This window comes from Poecile atricapillus, chromosome 2, assembly GCF_030490865.1.
Source record: "Poecile atricapillus isolate bPoeAtr1 chromosome 2, bPoeAtr1.hap1, whole genome shotgun sequence".
NCBI classification, from domain to species: Eukaryota; Metazoa; Chordata; class Aves; order Passeriformes; family Paridae; genus Poecile; species Poecile atricapillus.
In genome coordinates, this window is record NC_081250.1 from 15,938,447 (window position 1) to 15,962,619 (window position 24,173).

Genomic DNA, 24,173 nt, shown 5'->3' on the forward strand with positions numbered 1-24,173 from the left:
TTGATAGAGAAGACACACACAACAAAGTAATCTGTTTTTTTCTGTGGGCAAAACAGAGGACATGAGGAACTGGGGTGGAAAATCCACCTCTGCCCTAGCAGTACAAATATGTGAGCTGAACTACCACAACAGGAAATTCTTCAAGGACAAATGCCACTCCAGTTATCAGTGGGCAAGTCCTCAGACAGAAGAGCTGATGTTACTTCTGATGCTCTAGAAGGGACCTCCAGTTCACATTCACAAGGAGTGAGCAATGACTAGTCCTATGACTAGCACTAAAGGGGCCCTGCCCCCAGCCAGATGGGGGAAAGGGACAATCAGATCTATTGGATTTTGTGGATCCAATGCCACATCAGACCCACAAGAGCACAAGGCTTTAGCTGACACCAGCACACAATGTGCCCTGATGCCATCAAGATATGTAGGGGCAGAATCCATCTGTATTTCTGGGGAGACAGGGGGATCCCAACAGCTGACTGTACTGGAAGCTAAGTGAATCTAACTGGGAATGAATGGCATAACCACCCACCGTGACTGACCCAGAAGCACCATGCTTCTTTGGCATAGATTACTTGAGGAAAGGGTATTTCAAGGACCCAAAAGGGCACTGTTGGACATTTGGGATAGATGCTCTAGAGACAGAGGAAATTAGGCAGCTGAATACCTTGCCTGGTCTGTCAGAGGAGCGTTCTGTTCTGGGTTTTATGAGAGCTGAAGAACAACAGGTACCCAATTGCTACCACAATGGTCACTGTCGACAATACCACACCAACTGGGACTCTGAGACCCCCATCCATGAGATGATTTGTGGAGAGCCAGGGAACATCAGCAAGACTCAACTCATACTTTAATAACTCATTTGGCCAGTGTGTAAGTTCAATTGAGAGTGGAGACTGACAGTGGACTGTTATGGCCTAAATGAAGTCACACCAACACTGAGTGCTGCTGTGCAAGACATGCTTGAGCTTCAATACGAACTGGAGTCCAAGGCAGGGAAGTCATGCCACCACTGACATTGCCAATACATTTTTCTCCACTCCTGTGGCAGGAGAGTGCAGGCCAGAGTTTGCTTTCACTTGAGGAGCATGCAGTACACTTGGAACCAACTGTCCCAAGGGTGCAAACAAAGCTCCATCATTTGCCATGGACTGATCCAGAACGCACTGCTTAAGGGTGAGGCTCCAGAACACTTGCAGTACATTGATCACGTCATTGTATGGGGGAACACAGCAGAGGAAGTTTTTGAGAGAAGGGAGAAGATAATTCAAATCCTCCAAAAGGCAAATTTTGCCATAAGGCAAAGTAGGGTCATGTGACTTATCCAGAAAATTCAGTTTTAGGAGTAAAATGGCAATATGGACATCATCAGAGGCCAATGGATGTGGTCAACAAAATAGCAGCTACGTCCCCACCAATGAGCAAATAGTAAGCCTAAGCTTTCCTGGGTGCTGTGGGTTTTTGGAGAATGCATATTCCAGATTACTATCAGATTGTCAGGCCTCTCTAACATATGTCACAGGGGAATGATTTCAAGTGGGGTCCTGAACAACAAGCTTTTAAACAAAACAGGATCATGCAGTAGCCCTTGGGCCAGTCAAGACAGAATACGTGAAAAACGTGCTCTACTCTGCAGTCAGGGAGAATGGTCCTTCCTGGAGTCTCTTCTAAAAAGCAGCTGGGGAGACTCAAGGACAACCACTGGAGCTGTGAAGTCAGGATAGAAAAGATCTGAGGCCTGCTACATGCCAACTGAAAAAAATATAATGGCAACTTATGAAGGGGTTCAAGCTCTTCAGAATTGATTGGCACCAAAGTACAGCTACTCCTGGCATCTCGACTGCCACTGCTGGGCTGGATGTGTAAGGGAGAAGTCCCATCCACACGTGATGCCACTGATGCTATGTGGAGCAAGTGGGTCATGCTGGTTACACAGCAAACTCAAACAGGAAACCCAAATCACCCTTGGATCTTGCAAGTCATCACACTGGCCCAAATATGAAAATTTTGAACTATCATCATCAGAGGAGGAAAAGATGATGTGCTGAGGAGACCATACCATATTATCCGCTAGTACCAAATGAAAAGCGATAGCCTCTTCACTGATGGTTCCTTCTGTATTGTAGGGACACACTGAAAATGGAAAGCCACTGCAGGGAGTCCTATGAGGCAAGCCACAGAAGCTATTGAGGGATAAGGTGGGTCAAGTCATGTTGTACAGCTGAAGGCCATCCAGCTGGCTTTAGATATCACTGAATGAGACAAAATGGCCAAACACTCTACCTCTACAATGAGTCACGGACAGTAGCAATTGCCCTGTGGGGGTGGCTGGACTAATGGAAAAAAACAGTTGGCACTGGAGAGAGAAAACTATCTGGGCTGTTGTATTGTGGCAATACGTCACTGCACGGGTAGGGAAGCTGACTGTGAAAGTCTGTCATGCAGGTGCTCTCTGTACCTCAGAGTTGGGCTACTGAAAAACACTGCGACAACGGATGGGTGGTCCAAGCTGTCAAGACTGAAGTGTCTCAGATGCATCTGGACTGGCAACATAAAGGTGAATTATTTCTGGCTCAGTGGGCTCATGGCACCTCATATCATCAGCAAAAAGATGCAGCATAGTGATGGGCTCATGAGTGAGGGCTGGATTTAACCATGGACAATATCCTCACAGGTTATCCACAGTCGTGAAATAACACACCGCAATCAAGCAGACCAAGCGGGTAAAAGCCACTGTGTACATGTTATCCACTCTTGTGCGGTGGACAATGGTGAAAATAAGTATAGGGAAGCCTGGCAGATTGATTATATCACACTTCCACAAAGCCGTCATGGCAAGCTCTACATGCCTGATTGACAGGAACAACCACTGGATGGCTGGAGACACACCCTGTGCCTCACACCACTGCCTGGAACACCACCTTGGGCCTTGAAAAGCAACTCCTGTAGTGACACGGTATCCTGAAAGAACTGAATCAGACAATGGGACTCATTTCAACAACAGCCTCATAAGACACCTGGGCCACAGTATTAAGTGGGTATATAATACTCCCTTATCATGCACCAGCCTCTGGGAAAATTGAACTGTACAATAGATTGTTAAAAACCACATTGAAAACTAATTGGTAGGACCTTCAAACATTGGGAGATGTTTGTTGTTTGAACAAACATTTAGCAAAGGCCACCTAGTTAGTTAACACCAAAAGCTCTACCAAGCAAGCTGGCCCTGTCCAAACAAAATTTCCATGTACTGCAGAAGGGGATTAAGTCCCTGTGGTGCATATGAAGAATGTGTCAGGGAAGAAAGTTTACATTAGTCTTTCCTCAAGCAAAACCCTTTTGCTCAAGCACTGGGTGCACTTGGTGTAAAGCAGAGGGACAGAGAAACACTATGTATACCTCAAGGGGATTTGATTCTTCTGTGAGAACAGTCTGTAATGTTGAATTTTAAAACACTAGCTGCTGAATGACACTGTATGCTGTAACTACCATGGACAGTGAGTATGGACTGCTTCAGATATACCAATCAGGAGCTTCTGATACATCTTGCAATTAGCCAGGAGCACAGCAGTTGGAAGGTGCAGGATCTGGGCATGATGTAGGTGGTTTAGAATAAGGGATGGATAACACCCCAGTTCTGGCCAGCACAAGGGTTAATTTCTGCAGCAGCCAGAAAGGGCAGTTATTTTGTACCACCTCACTTCACTGCCTTGTACACCCTCCTAATAACATTGTTGCTTTTACTGCTCATTTCTAATTTCATTACTGTTTCCAGTAAATTGTTCTTATCTCAACCCATAATCTCTTCTACCTCTTCTCCGAAAAGAGAGGATCACACCTCACAGACTCCTTTCTGACAGAAACTCAAATATTAAAAATACAGACTACAAATTAGTTGTATATAATCACAACCTTCTTTAGCTTAATTTAAACCCATCTATCTTACTTCATGGCTCAGCCAGGATACTAACTCCTAGAAATACTGCCAACAAAACAAAGCCTCCAAATACTTTCACATCCATTTTTGAAAAATGTAACTACGAAGGCTTAATTTATGATGCTGTACAGAGCCTACAAGTTTTGCCTTTTGAAGTTAATTTAATTAGTCAGAACTCAAGATGAAATATTTGTCTGACAAAAACCCTCAGATATCACTCACTGGGGTGTATGCATTCCCCCTGCTTTTTCCACAAATAGAAGTAGAAACTCCTCACTCCTTTCTTTTCTTTCCCAATTCCCTGTTTTTGAGAGACTGTTTCACTATTTTGCCACAAAATTAAGTTTACTTTCCAACATCTAAACACAATTTTCTAGGTTATTAGAGTTTTAAAAAATGCTTATTAATAATACAATCCTGTAATTCTTATGTGCACTTGAAGCCCTCAAACATCATGAAACACAGTCAGGATGAACATAACATGTTGAGAAAAGTTAAATATCTCCACAAATTTAAATCCTGTAGTTTTACAATTCTGATACACCGGTCCCTACACCTGTGTCAACATCAATTTATGTTCCTTAACAAGCAATCTACACTACTGCAGAGTAAGTAATTCCGGTTTATGACATGGCAGTCATTCATAAACCTAATCTGAACCATTAAATATCAGACTAATTTGGAAATGACAACTGAAATTTTACCAACAGAAAATGCAAATTAATCCACATATTATAAAAAATGATTTTTGTAAAACTTAAGATTTTTGCATGCTTTCCAGCACAGACTATGGCGGAAGAAGTGGAATAGGGCAAGGCTGCAATCTCTTCATTGTCAACATCAATAACAAAACAAATGCTATGCAAGTGACTCCAACCTCACCTAAAACTTCAGCTTTTACCATGGAAGGCCCAAGGAAAGCTTTTTAAATAATAAAAAAATGAAATAAAAACTAAACCTAGAACATAGCATGCTGCAATCTCTTCAAGTTTTAAAAACGTCATTAAATAAAATGTAACTCTTCCTCTGAATAACTAAAAAAAAATTATTTTTAAAATTACTTGTGATTTTTAAAATATGATTTTGCAACAATTTTTCCATTATAAGCTATGCACAATAAAGTCTCAATATCTGGAGCTTTTAAAAAAAACTTTAAAAATCCATTCACTTTGTGGCAATGAAACTTGTACATGAAAGTAGTTTGCTTTCTGACAATTATGCAAACAAGTTTATTAGATACAGCCTACATACAAAACTATATTATAGAGCTAAATAACTTTCTGGACCACCAACTTTTTTCACGAGGCAAAAAAAGACTGAAAAATAAAGCCACCCAAAGAAAAAAAAAAAAAAAAAGGGAGGAAAACCAAGTAAGTGAATGGCAAAAAGAAACACCATTAAATGTGGAGATTAACTTAATGGGAAGAACTATTAATTGGTTTAACATTAAAATGGAGCAGGAAAAAACCTTTTTATAATTAAAGTAATTTTTGAAGACTACATTGATTAGGGAAGGGCTTTCTACTAATAACCCTCTCTGCTGAGAGTGTGACCCCCAATCACCTCTTGTGGACAAAACAGAAAGAAATCCAAGTTACCAGTCAGAATTTCATATGGCAAGAACCTGTGTGACACAAGATGCAGTTTTTAAGTTTTTGCTGAAGTAGAAACATCAGGTCAAGTCAGAATGGGAACATTCTGGTGTGATGCTTCCAAGCAGTGGGAATTTTTTAATAACACAGCCAAATTTTTTTCCTTCAGAAAAAAAATAAGCCGTCTCAGCAGTTGTGCCAAAATGATCTTCAGTTTTTTCTAAGCACCCTTAGCTTCTCAGTTTGAGTCAGAACACACACGTGCTACTGAATCTTGCCATCACCTATCTCTGCCCCTTATGACAAGAACTTTTGCTCCTAAGCAAACAGCTGATATGCCAGGACTGACCTTCTGAAAGGGAACCCTGAGCCTACAAACTTGAATGCAAGGGGGTGGAAATTGAAGCCTTCTGACAGTTCAGCTACTCTGCCTCAATGAAGAGGTTTGACACTGACAGCCCCACACCTCTGCTGTGCCTCTGCCACCCTGCTCTGTCTGCTGGAGTCCTGTGAGCACTTGTAACTTGCTCACTCTCCTCTTGACCAGGGTGTGCTGAGCTCATCAGGCACATTAGTGGGACAGAGAAGTGGATGTGGAAAAAAGAACAAAACTGGGAAATACCTTTTTTGGTAGCCTCTTTCTGACAGCTAATATACTAGTACTCCCTGCATGACTAGCTTTAAATTAATGCTATATATTAGCTTGCTCTTATTCTGATTTATAGCAACACAGATTTATTTCTAATGACATGGAAATTACTGACTGGTGTTGACTAGATGATTCCTAAATTATTAAAATTACCCTTTGAGATTTTACTACTAATGTAGTTTTTATCCCATTTAAAACAAAACAAATGCAACCAAAGTCCTTTGGAGTCAACACTATATTATTACCCAACCACTCTATTGTGAGCTTAAGCTGTTATCTTTGCGCTGCCAGCAACTACTAGGCTCATGTGCTCTCACAATGTGCTCTCTGTGGGAGGAAAACTGCATTACAAAATTTTCAGAAATTTGTATCTTGTTGCCCCATCAACCTCATCTCTGCTTCACTGATTAAAAAACTACTACCCAGAACAGCTAACAGAATTGCTTCATTTACTGCTGATGATTAAGAATCATAACACATTTTCTGTGCTGAAGCACCTGGAGCGTACAGTCCACTAGTTAAGCTCTCTGAACACTGACAGTCACATTTATCTGTTTTACATAGTTCAGTTCTTCTCTACCAGGGATTGTAAACCACAACAAAAATACATAAATATTTAAAAGCAACTTTAAATAAATATTTAATAATAATTCAAATAAATATTTAAAAGAAATGCATTCTATAAATACTTTTGACCAAATGAAACTATAGTAACAATAGCAATTAGATTTTCAAAAATACTCAAATCTGAAATACAAAAAAATCCCTATTTTTCACATTTGGATTACTCCAGTCTTAAAACTGAATTTTTTGTACTTTACCTCTGCTGTCAAAATAAATGTAACAACAACGTTCAGCAAACAAGTATAAAATATTGGAAGAAACTAACAGTCTCATGTGTAACTTTTTCTAACCGACATATGAATTGAGTAATATACTTGAAACTGCAAAACTCAGCCAAAGAAGATGCAACAATACCAGAAGCAATGTTAATAACTGACCACTAAAGACTAGCGAGTGTTACAAGAAAACCACAAGGGTGAGAGAAGGAAAAAAAGCACCAGAGTCACAACCCACCCAGAACTGCACTGGCCACCTTGCTGTGTTCTCAAAGAAGTTTTAGAGTACTGCTACACTAGAAACAGAAGTGCTGCCTGATGGGACTTGGAGGAAAGGTGTGAGAAGCAGTATCCTACAGACAGACACACTGTTAAGATACGGACAATACAACATTTCATTCTGAATTAGAAATAGGAAAATGTGATGTGCCCTACAGATAAAGCAGCCAAAAAGTAGGAAAAGCAACCCCACACTTTACCTGCATAAAGCACTCACAGTGAGCACAAACAGAAGCAGCAGATTCTGACTGGAACATTCAAACCAAAGGGTAGAGGTCAAATAGTTCCCCAGGAACTCTCCACTACTGCCAGCCATTGAGGGCAGAGGACTACTGCTAACAGCTGAGCTATAGTTCAGCCAGGGATTTTATTCAATCTCCTTGTGGGACTACAACATACCCCTGCAGCAAAAGAGATTGAGCTGAAAAAAGCATTGTTGTTGGGTTTTGTGTTTTTCTGTTGTTCTGCTGTTCAAAACTATTACTGCTTAAAAAAATATACACTGAAATCAGAACTATTAAAACAGTGGTACATATATGCTGGCATAAGGCAGCCAGAAACACATTCACAAGAAGCAAGAATTCATTTAAGGAAGGACTACTGCACATATTCAGTCATTTGGACCAACCTATTTTAATACGCAAAAAAATCCAGTTTTACCTCTTTTTAGTAAGAGAGAGGGATGGCAGTCAGTGAACAGAAAAAGCAGCTCAAAGGCTATTGCTTTACTACTGTAAACATAAACCTCTCAAACTATTTTTCAGTTCTTCAAAGACGCTTTTAGAAGAGTGTTTGAACCAAGTGTCTCAGGACAATTACTGTGTGCAACACCTACAAAAAATACTCCATAAACTGCATACTTCTAGTATTGCAGGTTCACAGTCACTCTGAGAGAATGAGTAACAGTAAATCATCCAAAGCATTGCTTCTTGCCTTTTCAAAAATTCAAATATGCAAAATGCTACAGAAAATTTACTGGTTTAATTTCCTTAAAAAGACAGATCGACATTCCCCAGAAAAAGAAAAGTCAGCTGAATGTACTCTTTGATGACCTTTTATCATGACAGCACGTGCACTGAATGTCTTCTGTTTCTGTACAAGAGGCAAAGCAACATGTAAAAAGTCACATTTTCTAGAGTGAGAATTTCAAGCCAAACATTCACCTATTCTAGATCTTTAACTATCTACTAACTTTCTGTAATCCACTCTTTTCTGAAGCTTGGTAAGTACAATATTTGCTCACAATCAATTCCTAAGAAATAGATCAATGAGGCATAATTATTACAGAGAATCTATTGATTTAACCCATATAATATTAAAGAAACACCTATCTAAGAATACAGAGATTCAGTGATTTTTTTAATATGAAACCATCCATGGTAATATGGATTCTAAAGTAAGATTTACAGTATCAAGACTGCCCTGTGTGATTATTTTCAATATTATACCATGCTGTAATGTTCTCAAATTAATGTTGTATGTATGAAGTACCAGAACTCTGCCAACATCTGTAGCAGTTGTCAGAATGGAGGTACCCTCAATTGCTGTAAGAGTCAGCTGTTAATTAATAAAGACGTGCAGTAAAGCAACCAAAGAATACGTATGAAAATCTGGTCACACACCAAACAGGAACCAAGAACATGTCAGAATAGAATAATAATAAGAGGGGTTTTAAGTGTATTTTAAATATAGAAATGGAAATGGAGTAGAAACACTAAAGGAAGGAACACTTCCTTTACATGGATGTTTTGCACTGTAATGCGTACAAATGCATCAAACTGTGATCAGAAAATAGAGGCTTAACTGAAGCAGGTAACTGTTGCACTCTGTACAAGAACCATGTCTGAACTAGAACACCTTACTTCATGCTTTACTGTGTTGAATAGGAAAATGCTCACTGAAAATAACCTGTTCCTCTGTAGTTTATAGTCAGTATTTATAACCCAGGATATCGAAAAATTGCACAAAATGTCAAGAAAAAAACATTAAAAAAATTTCTTTACATGCACAATTGTCTTACAGTATTTGTCAGTGTATGCTATTGTTTGAATATTTTGGATGGCCGGCTGTTCTTAAGTCTGTGTAGAAGTTGGAACTCTTAAACGAACAAAAGTAGAAGACTTAAAAACAAACACAGAGTACAAAACCAGTGTCAGGCCAGAGTCTGTTTTGGTCTTCTTATTGAAACTATTTAACTAGGCCAACTTGCAAGTACGGAAAGGGCAACAAGCCGTCCTTCAAGAAAGAATTCAATTACATATTAATTATGCAATATTTTAAACCAAAACACATGATTATCAAAAAATTACTCTTCTCCCTCCCAAAGCCCTCAAAATGGAATTTTCTTACACAATACCACTCTCTAAAATTCAGCTACACTAGAGTAACACGCTATCATTAATGAAACACATCTCATCCTCACAGGTTTCTTGAGCTCTTCATCCCTAATAATGAAGTAAGTCTTAACTAAAAGACCAATGTCTGAAAGGTCACAAACAATGCACAGTGAAGTCCTGATTTTCAATTGACTCTAACTGTATCCAACAGGTATTACCAGGTAACAGAAACACATACTATCAGCAGATTCAGAACTGAAGATCTGGTATTTCTCAAGATACAGATCAAAACAGATTAGCTCTTACAAACATGTAGAAAACTCTCGCTTTCTGTAAGAATTGTGCTTGTGTTGATTGAAAGATTTGACACTGGCATTCTAAACAGTAACAGAAGTTCATAAAACATAATGGTCCAAAATGACTTTCAAATAGTGTAACTGTATAACTCAAATAAATGGCAAAAATGCAAAACAACAAGAGAGAAGACAAGAATTAAAATATGTCCTACAAAAATACATATTTCAAATCATCATTTGAAATGTTAATCTGCAGAATAAGCCAGTAAATAGTAAATATCACAGTGTCAATTTGAAGTTGTAGAAGATATAGCAAATGGGGTTGAAGGGAAAGTAAACACATCAAAACAGTAATCAGGTTGTAAGCACATACAATCAAACAGGAAAAAAAGTCTTTAAATTCTAGTACTCACATACTTCAAACAAGCAATGTAATGCAATGCATCATCTTGTATACTAGAGGAAATTTCATGAGACATACCTTTTCTCTCTGTTTTCTGTGCAGGGATGGAAGATGTGGATGTAGACAGTTTTGATAAAGTAGATGCTCCATTAGCATCAAAGGATTTCTTTGGCTGGTGATCCGATTGTAGAGAAAACGGACTAGGAGGAACAGTGCTTGGGGTAGCAGTTGGATGAACCACTGGTTTGATGGGATGCTGTACTGGAGTAGAACTACTGTGAGTCTCTGCTCTTGGCAGTCTGTAGTCTCTGTCATTGTGCCTGCTTGTTTGAGATAAAATATTCTGTGGGAGCATACTGCTGGTGTCACTGGAATGCTTGTCTTCCACTTTTTTTCAGGATTCCCCAAGTAACGTTGCAATAAGAAAAAAAAGATTAAATTAGAAACAAGTCTAAGATTGCAGTGACTGATTAACACAGCTGCACACCAACAACTAGAGCTGATTGAACGTCTTATGATTAAAAAAAGCCTCAAGTAGATCAGCGTCAAAAAAGGCAAAATTTAATTCTACTCACTGACAAAATGCATTTTCTCTGACCTTTGCTTGATTTAAAGTTCCGGTTAAGCACTGTGTTTTGATGAAAGGCTGCTTTATAACGAGTGTTACAGTCAAGTTAACTTTTGAAGTCTCCTAAAAAGATCTAAATCAAGATCTATTATTTCCATCTTGTATTAAGTGTGAAGAAATAATTTGTGCCCTTTTCCTTTTGTTCATCAAAAACCCTGAATATCAAGTATAATTTCATAGTTTCACATTCTAGCCTTCAAACAATTCCTCTTCATGTCACTTGAGTATTACTACAACAAACTTACTTACAGTTAATTCAAGACATTTATATATATTAAATTAATGACTAATCTGCACTGGTCACATGATCACAGATGTTAAAATATGCTAGACACTGAACATACCAAGTAAACACAGAGTAATTATTTTTATAGATTCTTACATTTTCACCTGTCACAAAACAATTGCTCACTGCATTATGCATGCTGCTATCTTTTTGCAGCATCCAGTATACTTTAGAATATGCACTAAGTTCCAGCGTACACAAAAAATACCCCTTTATACATCTCTACCTCGTCAAATCCAAAGAGCATGGGTGAAGAATAATCCTACTTTTAAATCACCATGAGAACCACGCTACAAATTTACCCAAACTGCATCAGCAGGCAGACAGAATCTCACAGTACAACTATTTTCCAGAAGAAAATTGATAAAGATTAAAGCTAGGTATCAGGACAAAAATCTCCAAGTTACAGAAATTTATAGTCCAGGAAAGATTTTGCTGAGACCACTGGTGAGGTTAAAATATGCTCTCAATAACATACACAAGTCTCTAAAAACCCTGATATCAAAATCCATTGAATTAAGTTATTATTTTTAGTTGTGAAAGCTTTAAGGTCAGAATATGACATTAGCAGGTCTCAATGATCATGACAGTCCAACTAAACTACAGATTATGCAAGTTGTTTAAGTAACTAACCATGAAGATAATTAAACTCGACAGTAAAAGCCACAAGAAGGAGGAGCATCATGAAGCAAGTGTTGCCCTAGGAAAGTTATTTAAAGAAACAACACTTGGGAGAGTTAATTGTGCTATCCACTTTCACTTTTGTATATGAAAAAGTGAGAAAAAGAGCTAAGAAAAGGGATTTTTAAAAAATTTTTGAAGTTTGGAAAAGAAAACAGAAATGCAAACAAGGCAAGAATATAGTACTATAAAAAATCCACATACTTCCACTGGCAAACCCACTGGCAGCTGTCGCCTGCATCACCTCTCTTCTGTAATCCCTATCTTTTGGAAAACTGTTAACTGACATTTTGCTTGCTTCTTTTTGTCTCTGCTCTCTGAAGAAAAGAAAACAAAAGTTAGGTAAGAACTTACATTATCTAATTAAACAGCTTCCATAAGTTTCATGAGATGCATTAAACTGTTAAGAGCTTGCTGCTACAGGCGGGGTTAGCAAACTCCAGCCACTGCTTCCTTATATCTGTGCTTGCTGAAGCCCACAATACACCAGTTCAGCTCACTAATCTTGTCAAAAAAAAAACCCAACAAAAAACCCCACCCCAAAATGAAACACGAAAAACAACACTCAGCAAAAAAACCAAAACAAAACCCCAACCAAAACAAAAACCAAACCAAACCAACCAACAATCACCTCCCCCCTGCAACAACACCACCCAATAAAATCACCCCCACACAAACCAACCATACTCCTCTCTCAGGCTCCGGATTGTCAAGGGTTGAAAGAGGTGCCAGAGGTCATGGTAATGGTAGGAACACAGCAGACTTAGAACACAATCTTTTATAGCAGTAATCTATTAGATAAGTTCAACTGCTCTGAAATGTGTTAAAGAATATTTGGTTTTTATACAATTAAAACAAATAAAAATATATACCTTTCCAGCCACTCTTTTGGTTTTTCCCATTGTGAAACTTCTGTTCGGCAGTTGTAGTAATATTTTTTGCCTGAAGAGCTGATGTGTTCAGACCAATCATCCGCAGAATCATAAGCCTTTAAAATACAAATGTTGTACAGTATTGTACGAAACACTACTTTAGAGTAGTTTTAATTATTAAAATAAATTTCACTGTTCACTGTTTTTAAAACTACATGACACCCTTTTATGTACCCATATCATTACTTTCCACCACTTCTAAATGCCTGTTTCACTGACAGCTTGAACACATGACCAGTTATCCTCCTGTTGAATTCTGCAATAGTTTTCTTTGATTTATTCCAATCAAATGCTGTAACAAAATCTAATAGTACATTTAGTGGGATACAATAAGGTCAACACTGATAATATTAGTTTCCTTCACCTTACAACACCCTCAAAATTATCATCTTCCAAAATTTTTCTACTGATCACCAATTTACCAATTTTGATTTTGGGCAATTTTTTACGAACACCACTCTTAAATACTAAAACTCTGATACCGGAGTGACTAAAATTCACAATATGTAATGTATTTCAAATAAGTAAAATCATACTGTCTACTCTAGATTTACCACAAAGTTCATGGAAAATACTTCTGTATCTATGTCATTTAAATATTCAAGTATTTTAAAATTATTGACCGGTAACTCAAAGCCCTAATGATGCCCAATTAGAATAATTTTAAACATGACAACTGCAAGTTGGGTTTACAGAGTGTTTATAAAACAAAGACTGATGTTGGAAAACTCAAGCACAATGTACATGCTGCGTGTCTTAGGCAAAATTATGAAAATATGGTGAGTATGAACAGGGCAACACACAGATGAAAATCAATCACAAATACTCACTGCATCAGAAGTTTTGCTCGGATTATTGCTGGGATTAGAAGAATGTGAATTTGAACTATGAAGAGCACTGTGGTTGTGTGAATTTTCTTGTGGAGAGTAACTGGTCCCTGAAAGAAAAGAGAGAGACTATTCACCATGTATGCTTTCAAAGAAATCAACCATCTGCATTCTAAAGAGGTGGAAGGGGAAAGAAGAGGGAAGGGGAGAAGGCAAGTTGTCCAAAACTTGGATCACAGCATAGTTCAGATGCAGAAGTATTTTAAGAGACCACACACGTTTCTTTTTAAAAAAGCATAAAATTAACATTGTTTTAAAATTAAGAGTAATGTAGTATGTCCCTTCACTGGTCTAACTCTCAAACTTTATTCCATTACTAGCAAACAAATAGCCTTTATAATTTTCATGCTTTTAAGTGTCCTAACATGCCGAATGTTAGATGCAGATGCAGAAATTAACAGATATTTTTCCTCAACATTAGATTAGAAAATTTAAATAGGCTTATCAACAGCCTACATGGTTAGATGCATAAAATCAGGTTTTAAGTTTACTGAAGCAATGCTGTTTGCTTAAAACTGCTGTTTTCTTTTGAGACTACTTGTTATTAGTTCTAGGTAACTATTTCTATTTATGTATACTAAGCAGACTAAATTTTCTTGCACCTCAGTCTTTGCAATAAAGATACTGACATCTAGAACACCAAAAGCAAGCCACGAACCACCATCCGCTTCTGGCTTCCCTACCAACTACTCTACATGGCAACTTGGTTTTCCTCAATGTGAAAACACCTGAACAGCTGAAACAAGAAAGGAGATAATTCTCAACATCTTTTAGATCTGTATTTGTGTCTAAGCTGAAGTCACAAGTTCCATCTAAAATTAAACAAGAACACTTATTCCACTCTGCAATCTTCTTCTAAATTTCCTGCTCTTAAGGCCCCCCATTTCTCTAAAATGTCTAAGCAAGTAAAAACTCTTCCATTTTTCTTGATGGGAATTTTTTAAAATTTTCACAGAAATCACACCAAACTAAGAAAAATAACTTTCTTACACATTTCAGAGTAAAACCTAGATGTTGCAAATGAAACACTCTCCCAGCTTTTATTTTTCCTTTCCCTACTGAGAAATATCTCAATACCCAGGGGTACTACATGAAGTACCACTAGCTTCCCAAGCTATACAGGAACCTAAATATTTGAAAATGGCAAAGACTTTATCTTATGGGCATTTCCATTACATTACGTTTATCTTATGGGCATTTACAGCAAAGAACAGTAAAGGACTGATAGGTAGGTGTGAATGGATTAATAAAATAATCAAGTAATAGTTTCAAAGTCTTCCAAGAGCTACACACAGAGAACATGACTAAATGACCCAGTATGGTGCAAAATGAGAGCCATTTTAATGCAAATTCTGTCTTCTGAACCTTCTAACTACACAAGCAGCGACAAAATTACTATTTCAAACATTTTCTCCCCACCTTTAACCCTGCAGGTTAGAAAAACAGCCCAGCACAAAAGCAAAGAGGTACACCACCACCAAACTGTTTAGTACTCTACAAAGGTTAAAGGTCAATTTGCACACACGTGAATTAGTGCAACCTGAACCAGCACTACCTCAAAACCTTTCCCTACACTATGCTGGCTAAAACTGTACGTTATTCTCTGTAAAGGGATAAGGGGAAAAAAATAAGGGAAACAGAGTAAGTCTCATACTCAAATACAGTCTTTCTAGACCATAATCCTACACCTTAAGTATCTTGCATGCTCAGAGCCAGGCAGAATGACTTAGCATGGGGGTAAGTTAGGCTTGTCAAAGCAATCCTTAAAGCCATCACACAGTTGTGATAGGCATGTCTAACAACAACAAAAAAACATTTATAGATGCATTTGATTCCCCTAGACATAAGCAACATATCATAATTACAAGGCTGTACTCCCCAGTTACACCAACAGTATCAATTTTTTTAGACATCAATTATGCAATGAAATAGCTGTTTATTATTTTTTGTATTCACCATTCTTTCAGTCTTTATTTACTATGTCCTTCTACTAGGATAAAAATCATTACAATTTCTTAATGTATTTTTATAGGTTGTTAAACACAGACATATTTTAATTCATTTCTGCTATGAGGTAAAATCACCTCCCTTTTTCAAGAAAAAAAAATGAGATGAAAATTTACCAGATGGCTTTGTTTAAACAGTCCCTTCAAAACATCAGAAAGCACCAATGCATTTAATTTACTGTAATCCTGTACCATGGATGCAGTATCACTACATTTTGTTCAGCATGCTCAAAATGTACATGGTGGTTTTTGAATAGTGGCCTAAATACACCACCACCATGAATCTAATCTAACAGGCATTTTCCAAACATGAGAAAGAGCCAACGACATGGCTATTATATAAATAAAGTATCAGAAAGCAAATTCTATCCAACCCATAAACAAACCCCTCAAATTCACTGCGCAGACTTTCAAACCCCACATTATCAGCTCAGCAGCATGCCCCCATTTCACAGCATGCCCAGCCCCAGTACTGAGTCACTAAGCACCCTGCAGGAGTATGGAAGCAGCTGCAGCAAGTCACACCCACCTCCAGCTGGCCCTGATAGGAGAACACCTACTATGCAGCAGTTTCTTCAGAAGGGGACCCTGGGCCTCTATGAGCTGCTGTCTTCCCAGACTGTCCACCCACACACTCCATCCATCAGGAATCCTGTTCTACCTGAGCTGGCCTCAGCTGCATAAAAACTGATCGTGGCTGCTCCAGCAATGCCTCAGGTCACCAGGACAAGCAACGATGCCAGCATTTACAGAGCCGGCCATAAATACATACTGACAGTGCATGGGACAGCTACACAGGGTAATTACAGGTGTGGGTTCACCACCCATACCTCCATTCTGTTTTAGACATAATATCACTTTATGTTTGGATCTGTACCCAAACTTCAGGAATGAGCATAGAAAAGGACTGCTGAACTGTTTTTTGCTGTTGGAAAGCTTACAAGACCAAAGCAGATGATACTTTGGAGAACAAGAATTTTAGGCACTTCAAACAAGTTAAGAGCTTAAACACTGTATGTAAACATGACAACAATATTACCAAATTATCTTTTTATACTGAGGCAGCAGTGTTTTAGTAGGTGGTTAAATCCATGCACAACAGTCATCTAGGAATCTGGCAACCCAGCCACGCAAGCAGTGCCAGCTCAAGTTCTCTGGGAAAGTTGTTGAAGATGTTTAAACGGCCAGAAAGCAACCCATAAGCAGATGTCTACCTCTAAAAACAAGTGGGTTCCCCTCACTTGAATGGTAATTAGCAAAGCCTACCCCCGAGCCATTTTAAGGTGGCTGTGACTTGCCACCAGCTCTGCCTCCCAGCTGCATGCCTGGCAAAGCAGATCATGAGAACAGGATTGCCAAGACCAGTCCATACCCCAGAAACAGGCCTGATAAGGTACAGAGCATACTACTGTCCGTCCCTTGAGACAGCTCCTCATGGCGCTTCTCACCATTTCTCCTTACAGTTAAGACCTTCCTTACTAGCTACACTTTCTTCAGGGAAGAGAAACTTGGTTTTGCACTCCTTATTATCACATTTTCAGAATTAGCAATTGCTATTATATATCTTTAGTGCACCATAAAGAAATTCATATTGTGTTATAAATACCTCAATTCAGTTTCAGAATTCCCCATGGAAATGTTTACTGCACTATCACAGTGAGTTTCCTCAGTTTACTCATTATTTTGAAAGCAGTTAAAGCTGGAAAGAGGTACTCCTAACTGGAAGATGGCCAACAAGGGCTACAATTATATAAAACTGTACTGGTGCAACTGTGTGAGCAAGTTTTCCCTAGTGATGAACAAGTCACAGGGCAGGTCAGAGTCAAGGCTAAAACATCACAGCTATGTCCTAGTCTTTCCAACAAAAATCACATTTTCCTTACTAATGCATGAAAATCCCCAGAAAGCACAAAGAGCAAGGGTCTGAGAACCCATTCAAAATTCACTTAATGCCTACTACAGATTTGAGATTCTGTTACACAAGGATTCATTTTAATGCTTTTGTAAGTTGTTTCCATATCCTAACTGCTGAATCCAAGACATTTTGAGCTGCAAGAAGGACTCAAAACTATGCTGGACTTGAAAAACAGATTTAACATAGGCTGAAATAAGAATACTCCATTTTGCAATACTGTCTACTTTCTCTAGCAATTATCACATTTAATTAGCATCTTCATTAACATCACTTCAATTCTGAAAGTATAAAAAGTTCAAATTTTGAGTTAGCTAAGGATCAGATTGCTGTAATAAAGCGCCTGGTTTCCCACCCTTCTCCCCTGACATCTTTCAAGACCAAACCAAAACTCCTTCCTTTCCAAAACTTGTACACCTATACTGACAACCAAAACACCACCTGAAACTACCTGAAATAAATTTTCTTGCCACTTGATTACAAAAACCTAATACATGACTGTGCATTCCTCCCCACCATCCTCTGGCATCCAAGCATCTTAGCCTAATTTACTGGTTTTCATTCATAACGTTGTACAGTACCAAAACCACAAAATCTCCAACTGAAATGCACAAGTTGGAACAGAGATGTTAAAGCTGCAATATATGCACTGCTGCAGCACACAACAGTTAACTTTACACAGTTCACCACTGATAGAGCATTTATGCTTTCTTTTTAGCCACCAAAAATACCTTGTTAATATGCTAACTCTCATTTTGTCCATACTAAAAAGTGTCAGCGTATATATAAAATAAAGAAGTTTACAAGTGCTCACCAGTTGGAACTCAAGTGCTCCTTCAGTCCCTTCAGAAGGAACTGGGATTCAGGAAGGGCTTTAGGAGAGTCACCATTTCTGCGCCCACATACTAGGGATGTGGAAAGAAACACTGGGCAGCAGAAAAGCAAGGAAAGTCATTACATTTGTGACAACTATGTTCATACTTTCTATTACTCCATGCTCCACCTCTCAGCTAACATGCAAACAGATTCATTAAACTACAGACAATATCAGAATCTGAACTTCCTCAAAAGAACAAATACTACCAAGTGACAGATACAAATTAGTTGCTAACAGAGAAAACTTAACATCAGTTATGGTGGCGATATTATATGGGGATAACTAAGAAGACTTCTTCAAATAGTAAAAATGATAGAAATTTATCTAGTATAAGCCTAAATTAAAATGTGTAAGTGTATTTCAACTGGCTTTGTTATTTCAGTGCAAATCTTTGTGCAGAACACTTTCTAAAGTACTGCATATGGGAGGAAATAAAGTAACACAATAGGAACACAACACCCAACATGCCAGCAGTAACAGAACAGACTATCATGGTCATTTTGATTTGCCAAATGTAAAAGTAGTAAGACAAAATAATTTTTCTTTACTGCATTTTTATGTGGCCTGGTGTATTGAAATAAACATGGCTGCCTTCCACATACAACCAGAAGCATACAAACTTGCAGTGGCCTCAGAGAATACACCAACTGTGCAGTAACATTTTCCAGAAATTCATAACCTACTAAGTTGAATGCACAATGCTCTGCCAATAAAAAAAAAAAAAAAAAAAATCTAGCCTGATCACTGTACTACCCTACTACATACTCATTATGTCCCCCCAAATAAATGTTTATACCAGTCAACAAGTAGCTCCTTTGAGCAAAAAAACTTACAAAGTGTTATTTCATTCCCTACCCTTCTCTCCTGCCACACTACCAATCTAGGACAGCAAAGTCTGTACTGTTTTGCAATATCCAATTCACAGGGTAATCATTCCAATGTAAAGCAATATTTTTCTCCACGTTCCCATTCACACAGAATTTCACAGACATCAGCCAAAAACACTGCTATAAACTGACTAGGGGTCATACATACATGGAGTGGCACAAATGACCAATAGTGGATGAAAATGATACTGTAAACATATAGTTTTATTCATAGACTAATTATTAAAATTAATAGAATTTTTCTTCTAAAATGGTAGTACAAAAGTGACACCTTGAGAAGGAAAAGTGAGGAGCAGTAAACTAATGAAAGCCAAGGACTCATTTTACTAATGCAATACTCAGCAAAAGCATAGGCATAACTGATTATTAAAATGAAAAAGATAAAGCTAAATCTTACACATTGCATAATGTACAGTACATTTTATTTTGCTCTTTCCTGCTTTTTTATTTTTCATTAGTTATACTCAATTTATTTCAGAAATTGAAGCTTAATTTTAGGACAAATAGACCAAACTGCTCTTGAAAGAACACCAACTTATTCCTGCCCACCAAAGAGGAAAGCAAAAGGTAATAAAATGCCTCAAACTAAATTAAAACGCTGAGTTTTCAAATAACAATTCAGGGATTCACTATGCCAGCAGCTGTTTTCCTTGGGTTGTACTTAAGCCTAAATGAGTAACACAGCTTGGGTTCTCTCAGACAGAGCAGATAAACTTATTTTTGACCAACCATCCCCTCATTTGCTCCTTTCCTTGGTACAGCTACAGCTTAATAATTAAATAATTTTGGGGTTGTTTTCTTTCTCCCCTTAGTCCATCTGCCAGTAGCAATGAGAAGTCACTTTCCAACTTAAGACACAACTTTGAAAATTATCAGGTTCACTAACAAGGTTCACTGAATGCAGTGGGTTCCTGTATGATCCAGTACTCAAATGTCACAAAATCATACAGCTGAAAAAAGCCTAAGGGATGGGATGAAAAACGGATTTTCAGCACACTCCAGACAGAATTCCTACCATTTTTTTCTTCAGAGAAAATCAGTATATTTTCAGTTTCCTTGATATCTTAACTACTGAAATAACAATAAACGAAGACGAGACAAATAATTTTATCATCACCCATAAAGATGTTTATTCTTTACACTGAAGTGGGGTAAACAGTATCATTTGAAATAATTTGCCTGTTTCTCAGTAACTAAGGTAAATTCCAACCAGCTACTAGACATTTCTGGTAAGACTCAAAGATTACTAAACTAGATTAAACAAATTATAATCCACAAAATGGGTTTTTGTGAAATTAAAAATTATGGGTAGACAAATTCTTGAAATTAACATTTGACATTTCCTCCCTATAGGGAACTTTAGGTTTAGGTCACCTAATAAAATAAAACAATGCTACATCCTCAACTGCAACAATACAACATCCTCAAAACTGCTGAAGATCTAAGACACATACTTCATTTGAGATCAATCAACTTGAAAAAAGCAGCTTAAGCATTTTCATCCATAGAAAATGCGAGTAAGTACCATTAATTTCAGCAACACAAAGCCATACTCCTAACTTCCTGGCACATGACACCAGAAGATTTCAGTGTGTTTAATAAAAAAACAAAATCCTTGTTCAACATCACAAATGACAGTTTAAAGTATTTTTAAGCTTGCAACACTAATTAACATTACCACATGTGTATAAGGTGTGGGACACTGCCCTGTAAGAAAGGAGGCAGGATGAGAATAAACCAAACTCTGCCTTCATTCTGGACTGCGGCTCATAAAACATTTACATCTCTAATACGGTGTCAGAGACTGCTCAAGAAAGGTTCTTCCAACCTCAAATAACAGCTTCATACAGAGACTTTTCAATTATTATGACATGCAAAACCAGATGTGTTAAACTGACAAGCAGAATCCTTACCACAAACTAAAAAAACACGTTATCTGAACTCCACATGGATCAGCACAGCAAATAGACAATGGACTGAATCTCCTCCTTCCAAGCCCTCCTCAGCAACACACCATGAGACCTAAATGAGCCTCCCATGAACACACTGTAACACAGCACCGAGAGACTCAAACCCAGTGATGGAAGTCTAACAGCACCACAACACACTCCTACTTCCAGCAACAACACTTCCACAAAACTGATCAACTACGAGTAAACAGAAGACTGAATCTATTTCTGATTCACATTAATTGTCAGTAGATAACTCCAAATTTAGAAGTTTTTCCCTCTCAAAATCCGAGAACAACTAGAGAACTCAAGACATTTCTAAAAAAATATATTAGTCATCTAAGGCAACAGGCACATACTCAGATGCTTCATGAAAATAAGACTCAAGGGATATTGAAATGATAAAACAATTCCTTTAACACTGCAAGAGGGGGAGGGGGCAAAATCATAAATTTTGCTTTTCATTCAAAGAGCTTCTCAAAGAACATAAAATACTGGAAGAACCACTGATGTTTATCAACACACACCTCAGATGGGAGTGGCTCAAATGCAGATACTTTCTAAAAACTGTGTATTTAAGTGTTTTTAAATTACAAACAGCAGAGTAAGACTGTGAAAGACTGATACACCATAACCCAGTCATCACATACTGTAGTTTGATTAAAATCAGGGGTCATGCAAAACAATTTCTGGTTACAAAGGAGAAAAAAAGCAGTTAACAAACACAGCTCTCAAATTATTTCCCCTATTTCTGTGTATCCACAGCACCTAATTAGCACTCCCACTCAGAAGTTCCAAACAATAAGATAGGACAACCTAATATCCCTAACAAAATCCACTGAGCAAAAATAAGGCTAATTAAGAACAAGGCCAGATTGTTTAGCAACTCTCATATTTCTTTTGATGTTTTGAGGATAGCTTCTTGAGGACAAATAAGTTTAAACAGAAGACCTTGTAAATGCAATCTTCCAAATTAACTTGCATTGAATGTTTCCATTACTAAGCTTAGATAAGGAAGGAGTAGCTACGACTTTTTATGCACAAAGGTAGTGCCATGCAACAACAAATGCCTTTGCACTTCATCCCATCTTAAGTTTCCTTCATCCCAACTGAGCATGCAGAATCAGCAAATGAACAAGTACATGGTGTTGTAGAAGTACTAGAAAAAAGGGAGCCTGTGTTATAAAACATTACTGCAATCTTGCAAAAAGGTTAGTCACACATTTAACACACTTATATCCTTAATCAGAAAGCTGTGGCAGAATCAATGTCTAACCACACTAAAATAAGGCAAGAAAACAAAGGTACCGTATATCTTCCTTCTTAAAAGTGTCTTAAAAATAGTAAGTCAGATCATCTCAAATTTGTATCTTAAGATACATCAAACACAACAGAACAACCTCCATTTCCATACCAGATCATTCCTTGAGTGCTACTAATATTTGCTATTTGAAGAGAACTTCCTTTTAAGACTACAGCAATGTCCATGTCTCAGTAAAACAGAGAAAGCATTATTTCACCTGAACTTTAGATATTGACTGATCTGCCTATAAAGAATTCTGGGATATTTCTGTTTTCAGAAAGATTATTCTAATTTTCCTGGTCATGTTATTTCTTCACCACAAATGAGCAACCTAACTTGAAAATATTTAGTATTAAAACCAGCAATTGGTAAGTAAACTTTTATATAACTTGAGAAATTATTTGGTTTAGACAAAATATATTTTCAGTTCTGGACATACTATGCAACATGTGTATTTATTACAGTATAGATATGCAACAAGCATAATTTTAATTTCATGCTTATTTAAATTTTAACTGGGAATTGTTTTTGAAAAGAAGAGATGCTACTAATACTAACAAAAAAAAAAAAAAAAGTCAAATTACTTTATTACTTTCTGTCACATGGAAGTTCTTCTCTAATAAAGGACTGCCGGCCCACAGCTCTGGGAGGAAGCGAAGATGGCAAGCAATGATTGACCCAAGAATTAATATATATAGTGCTGTGGTTAAAAAAAAAAAGGGATTCACAGCTTTATTTCAGGCTGGCCCAGCTCTTAACAAAGCTTAGCTCAGCTTAACAAAGGCATTGTGCAACACGGCTTTCAAGCATCTAAAGCACAATAGGTGACAAGACAATTCATCCCTCTTCCCATTAAGTAATTCTTAAATACATACACTAAATTCAACTGGTCTTTCCTGAAACTACCTTACTAGAGAAAAATAAGCCTCTCCACAAAAGCTGTAGTTATGTTTACGATCACAAAATCTATTTTACAATTGTTTGATTGCCTAAATGTCTCATTTTATTTCTCTAGTTAAGTAAGCACTCTCAAAAGAACTATACAAAAACTGCAATCATTATTATCGGCAGTGTCTAGCCAGTATGAGGTGAACTTTATACTACTTGAATTTGAAGAAGATCATATTATTTCTTGTATTAAAACAAGCAGAAATAGAATTCTTTCAAATGAACAGTTCTTAAAATGAAGTCTGTCTTAATCTGTCAGCAGCAGGTGTCTGAATGAGGAATCTACTCAAACGACTTAACTAGATGAGATCTAAACTCCTCCCTATGTTATTCAAGGGGCACAGCTGGCATGAACACACCAGCATCCAGAAGAACATAATTATGTGAAATAAACATAGCAGAAAAAAAATAGGTAGAGCACATTACCTAACTTATATTGTGGCATTTATGCACAAATGTGCATTACTTACTGTATACATTAATAAATAAAAATTCTTTGTGTTTTTTCCACATTTAGGAGTGGAAACATGTTTGAAACAAAAATGAGAT

The 24,173-nt window shown here is 37.5% G+C and overlaps 1 protein-coding gene across 4 annotated transcripts in view; it reads right to left on the reverse strand.

Annotated features, from left to right (window-relative positions):
• WAC (WW domain containing adaptor with coiled-coil) overlaps positions 1 to 24,173 on the reverse strand; it is a 57,441-nt gene that overhangs the window by 23,481 nt on the left and 9,787 nt on the right. For all 4 annotated transcript variants that reach the window (XM_058830352.1, XM_058830355.1, XM_058830354.1 and 1 more), the window contains exons 4-7: positions 13,686 to 13,792; positions 12,796 to 12,911; positions 12,128 to 12,240; positions 10,407 to 10,715 (exon numbers count right to left, since the gene is read on the reverse strand). In XM_058830352.1, coding sequence (XP_058686335.1) covers positions 10,407 to 10,715; positions 12,128 to 12,240; positions 12,796 to 12,911; positions 13,686 to 13,792 — 645 coding nt within the window. The remainder of the gene's footprint in view (positions 1 to 10,406; positions 10,716 to 12,127; positions 12,241 to 12,795; positions 12,912 to 13,685; positions 13,793 to 24,173) is intronic.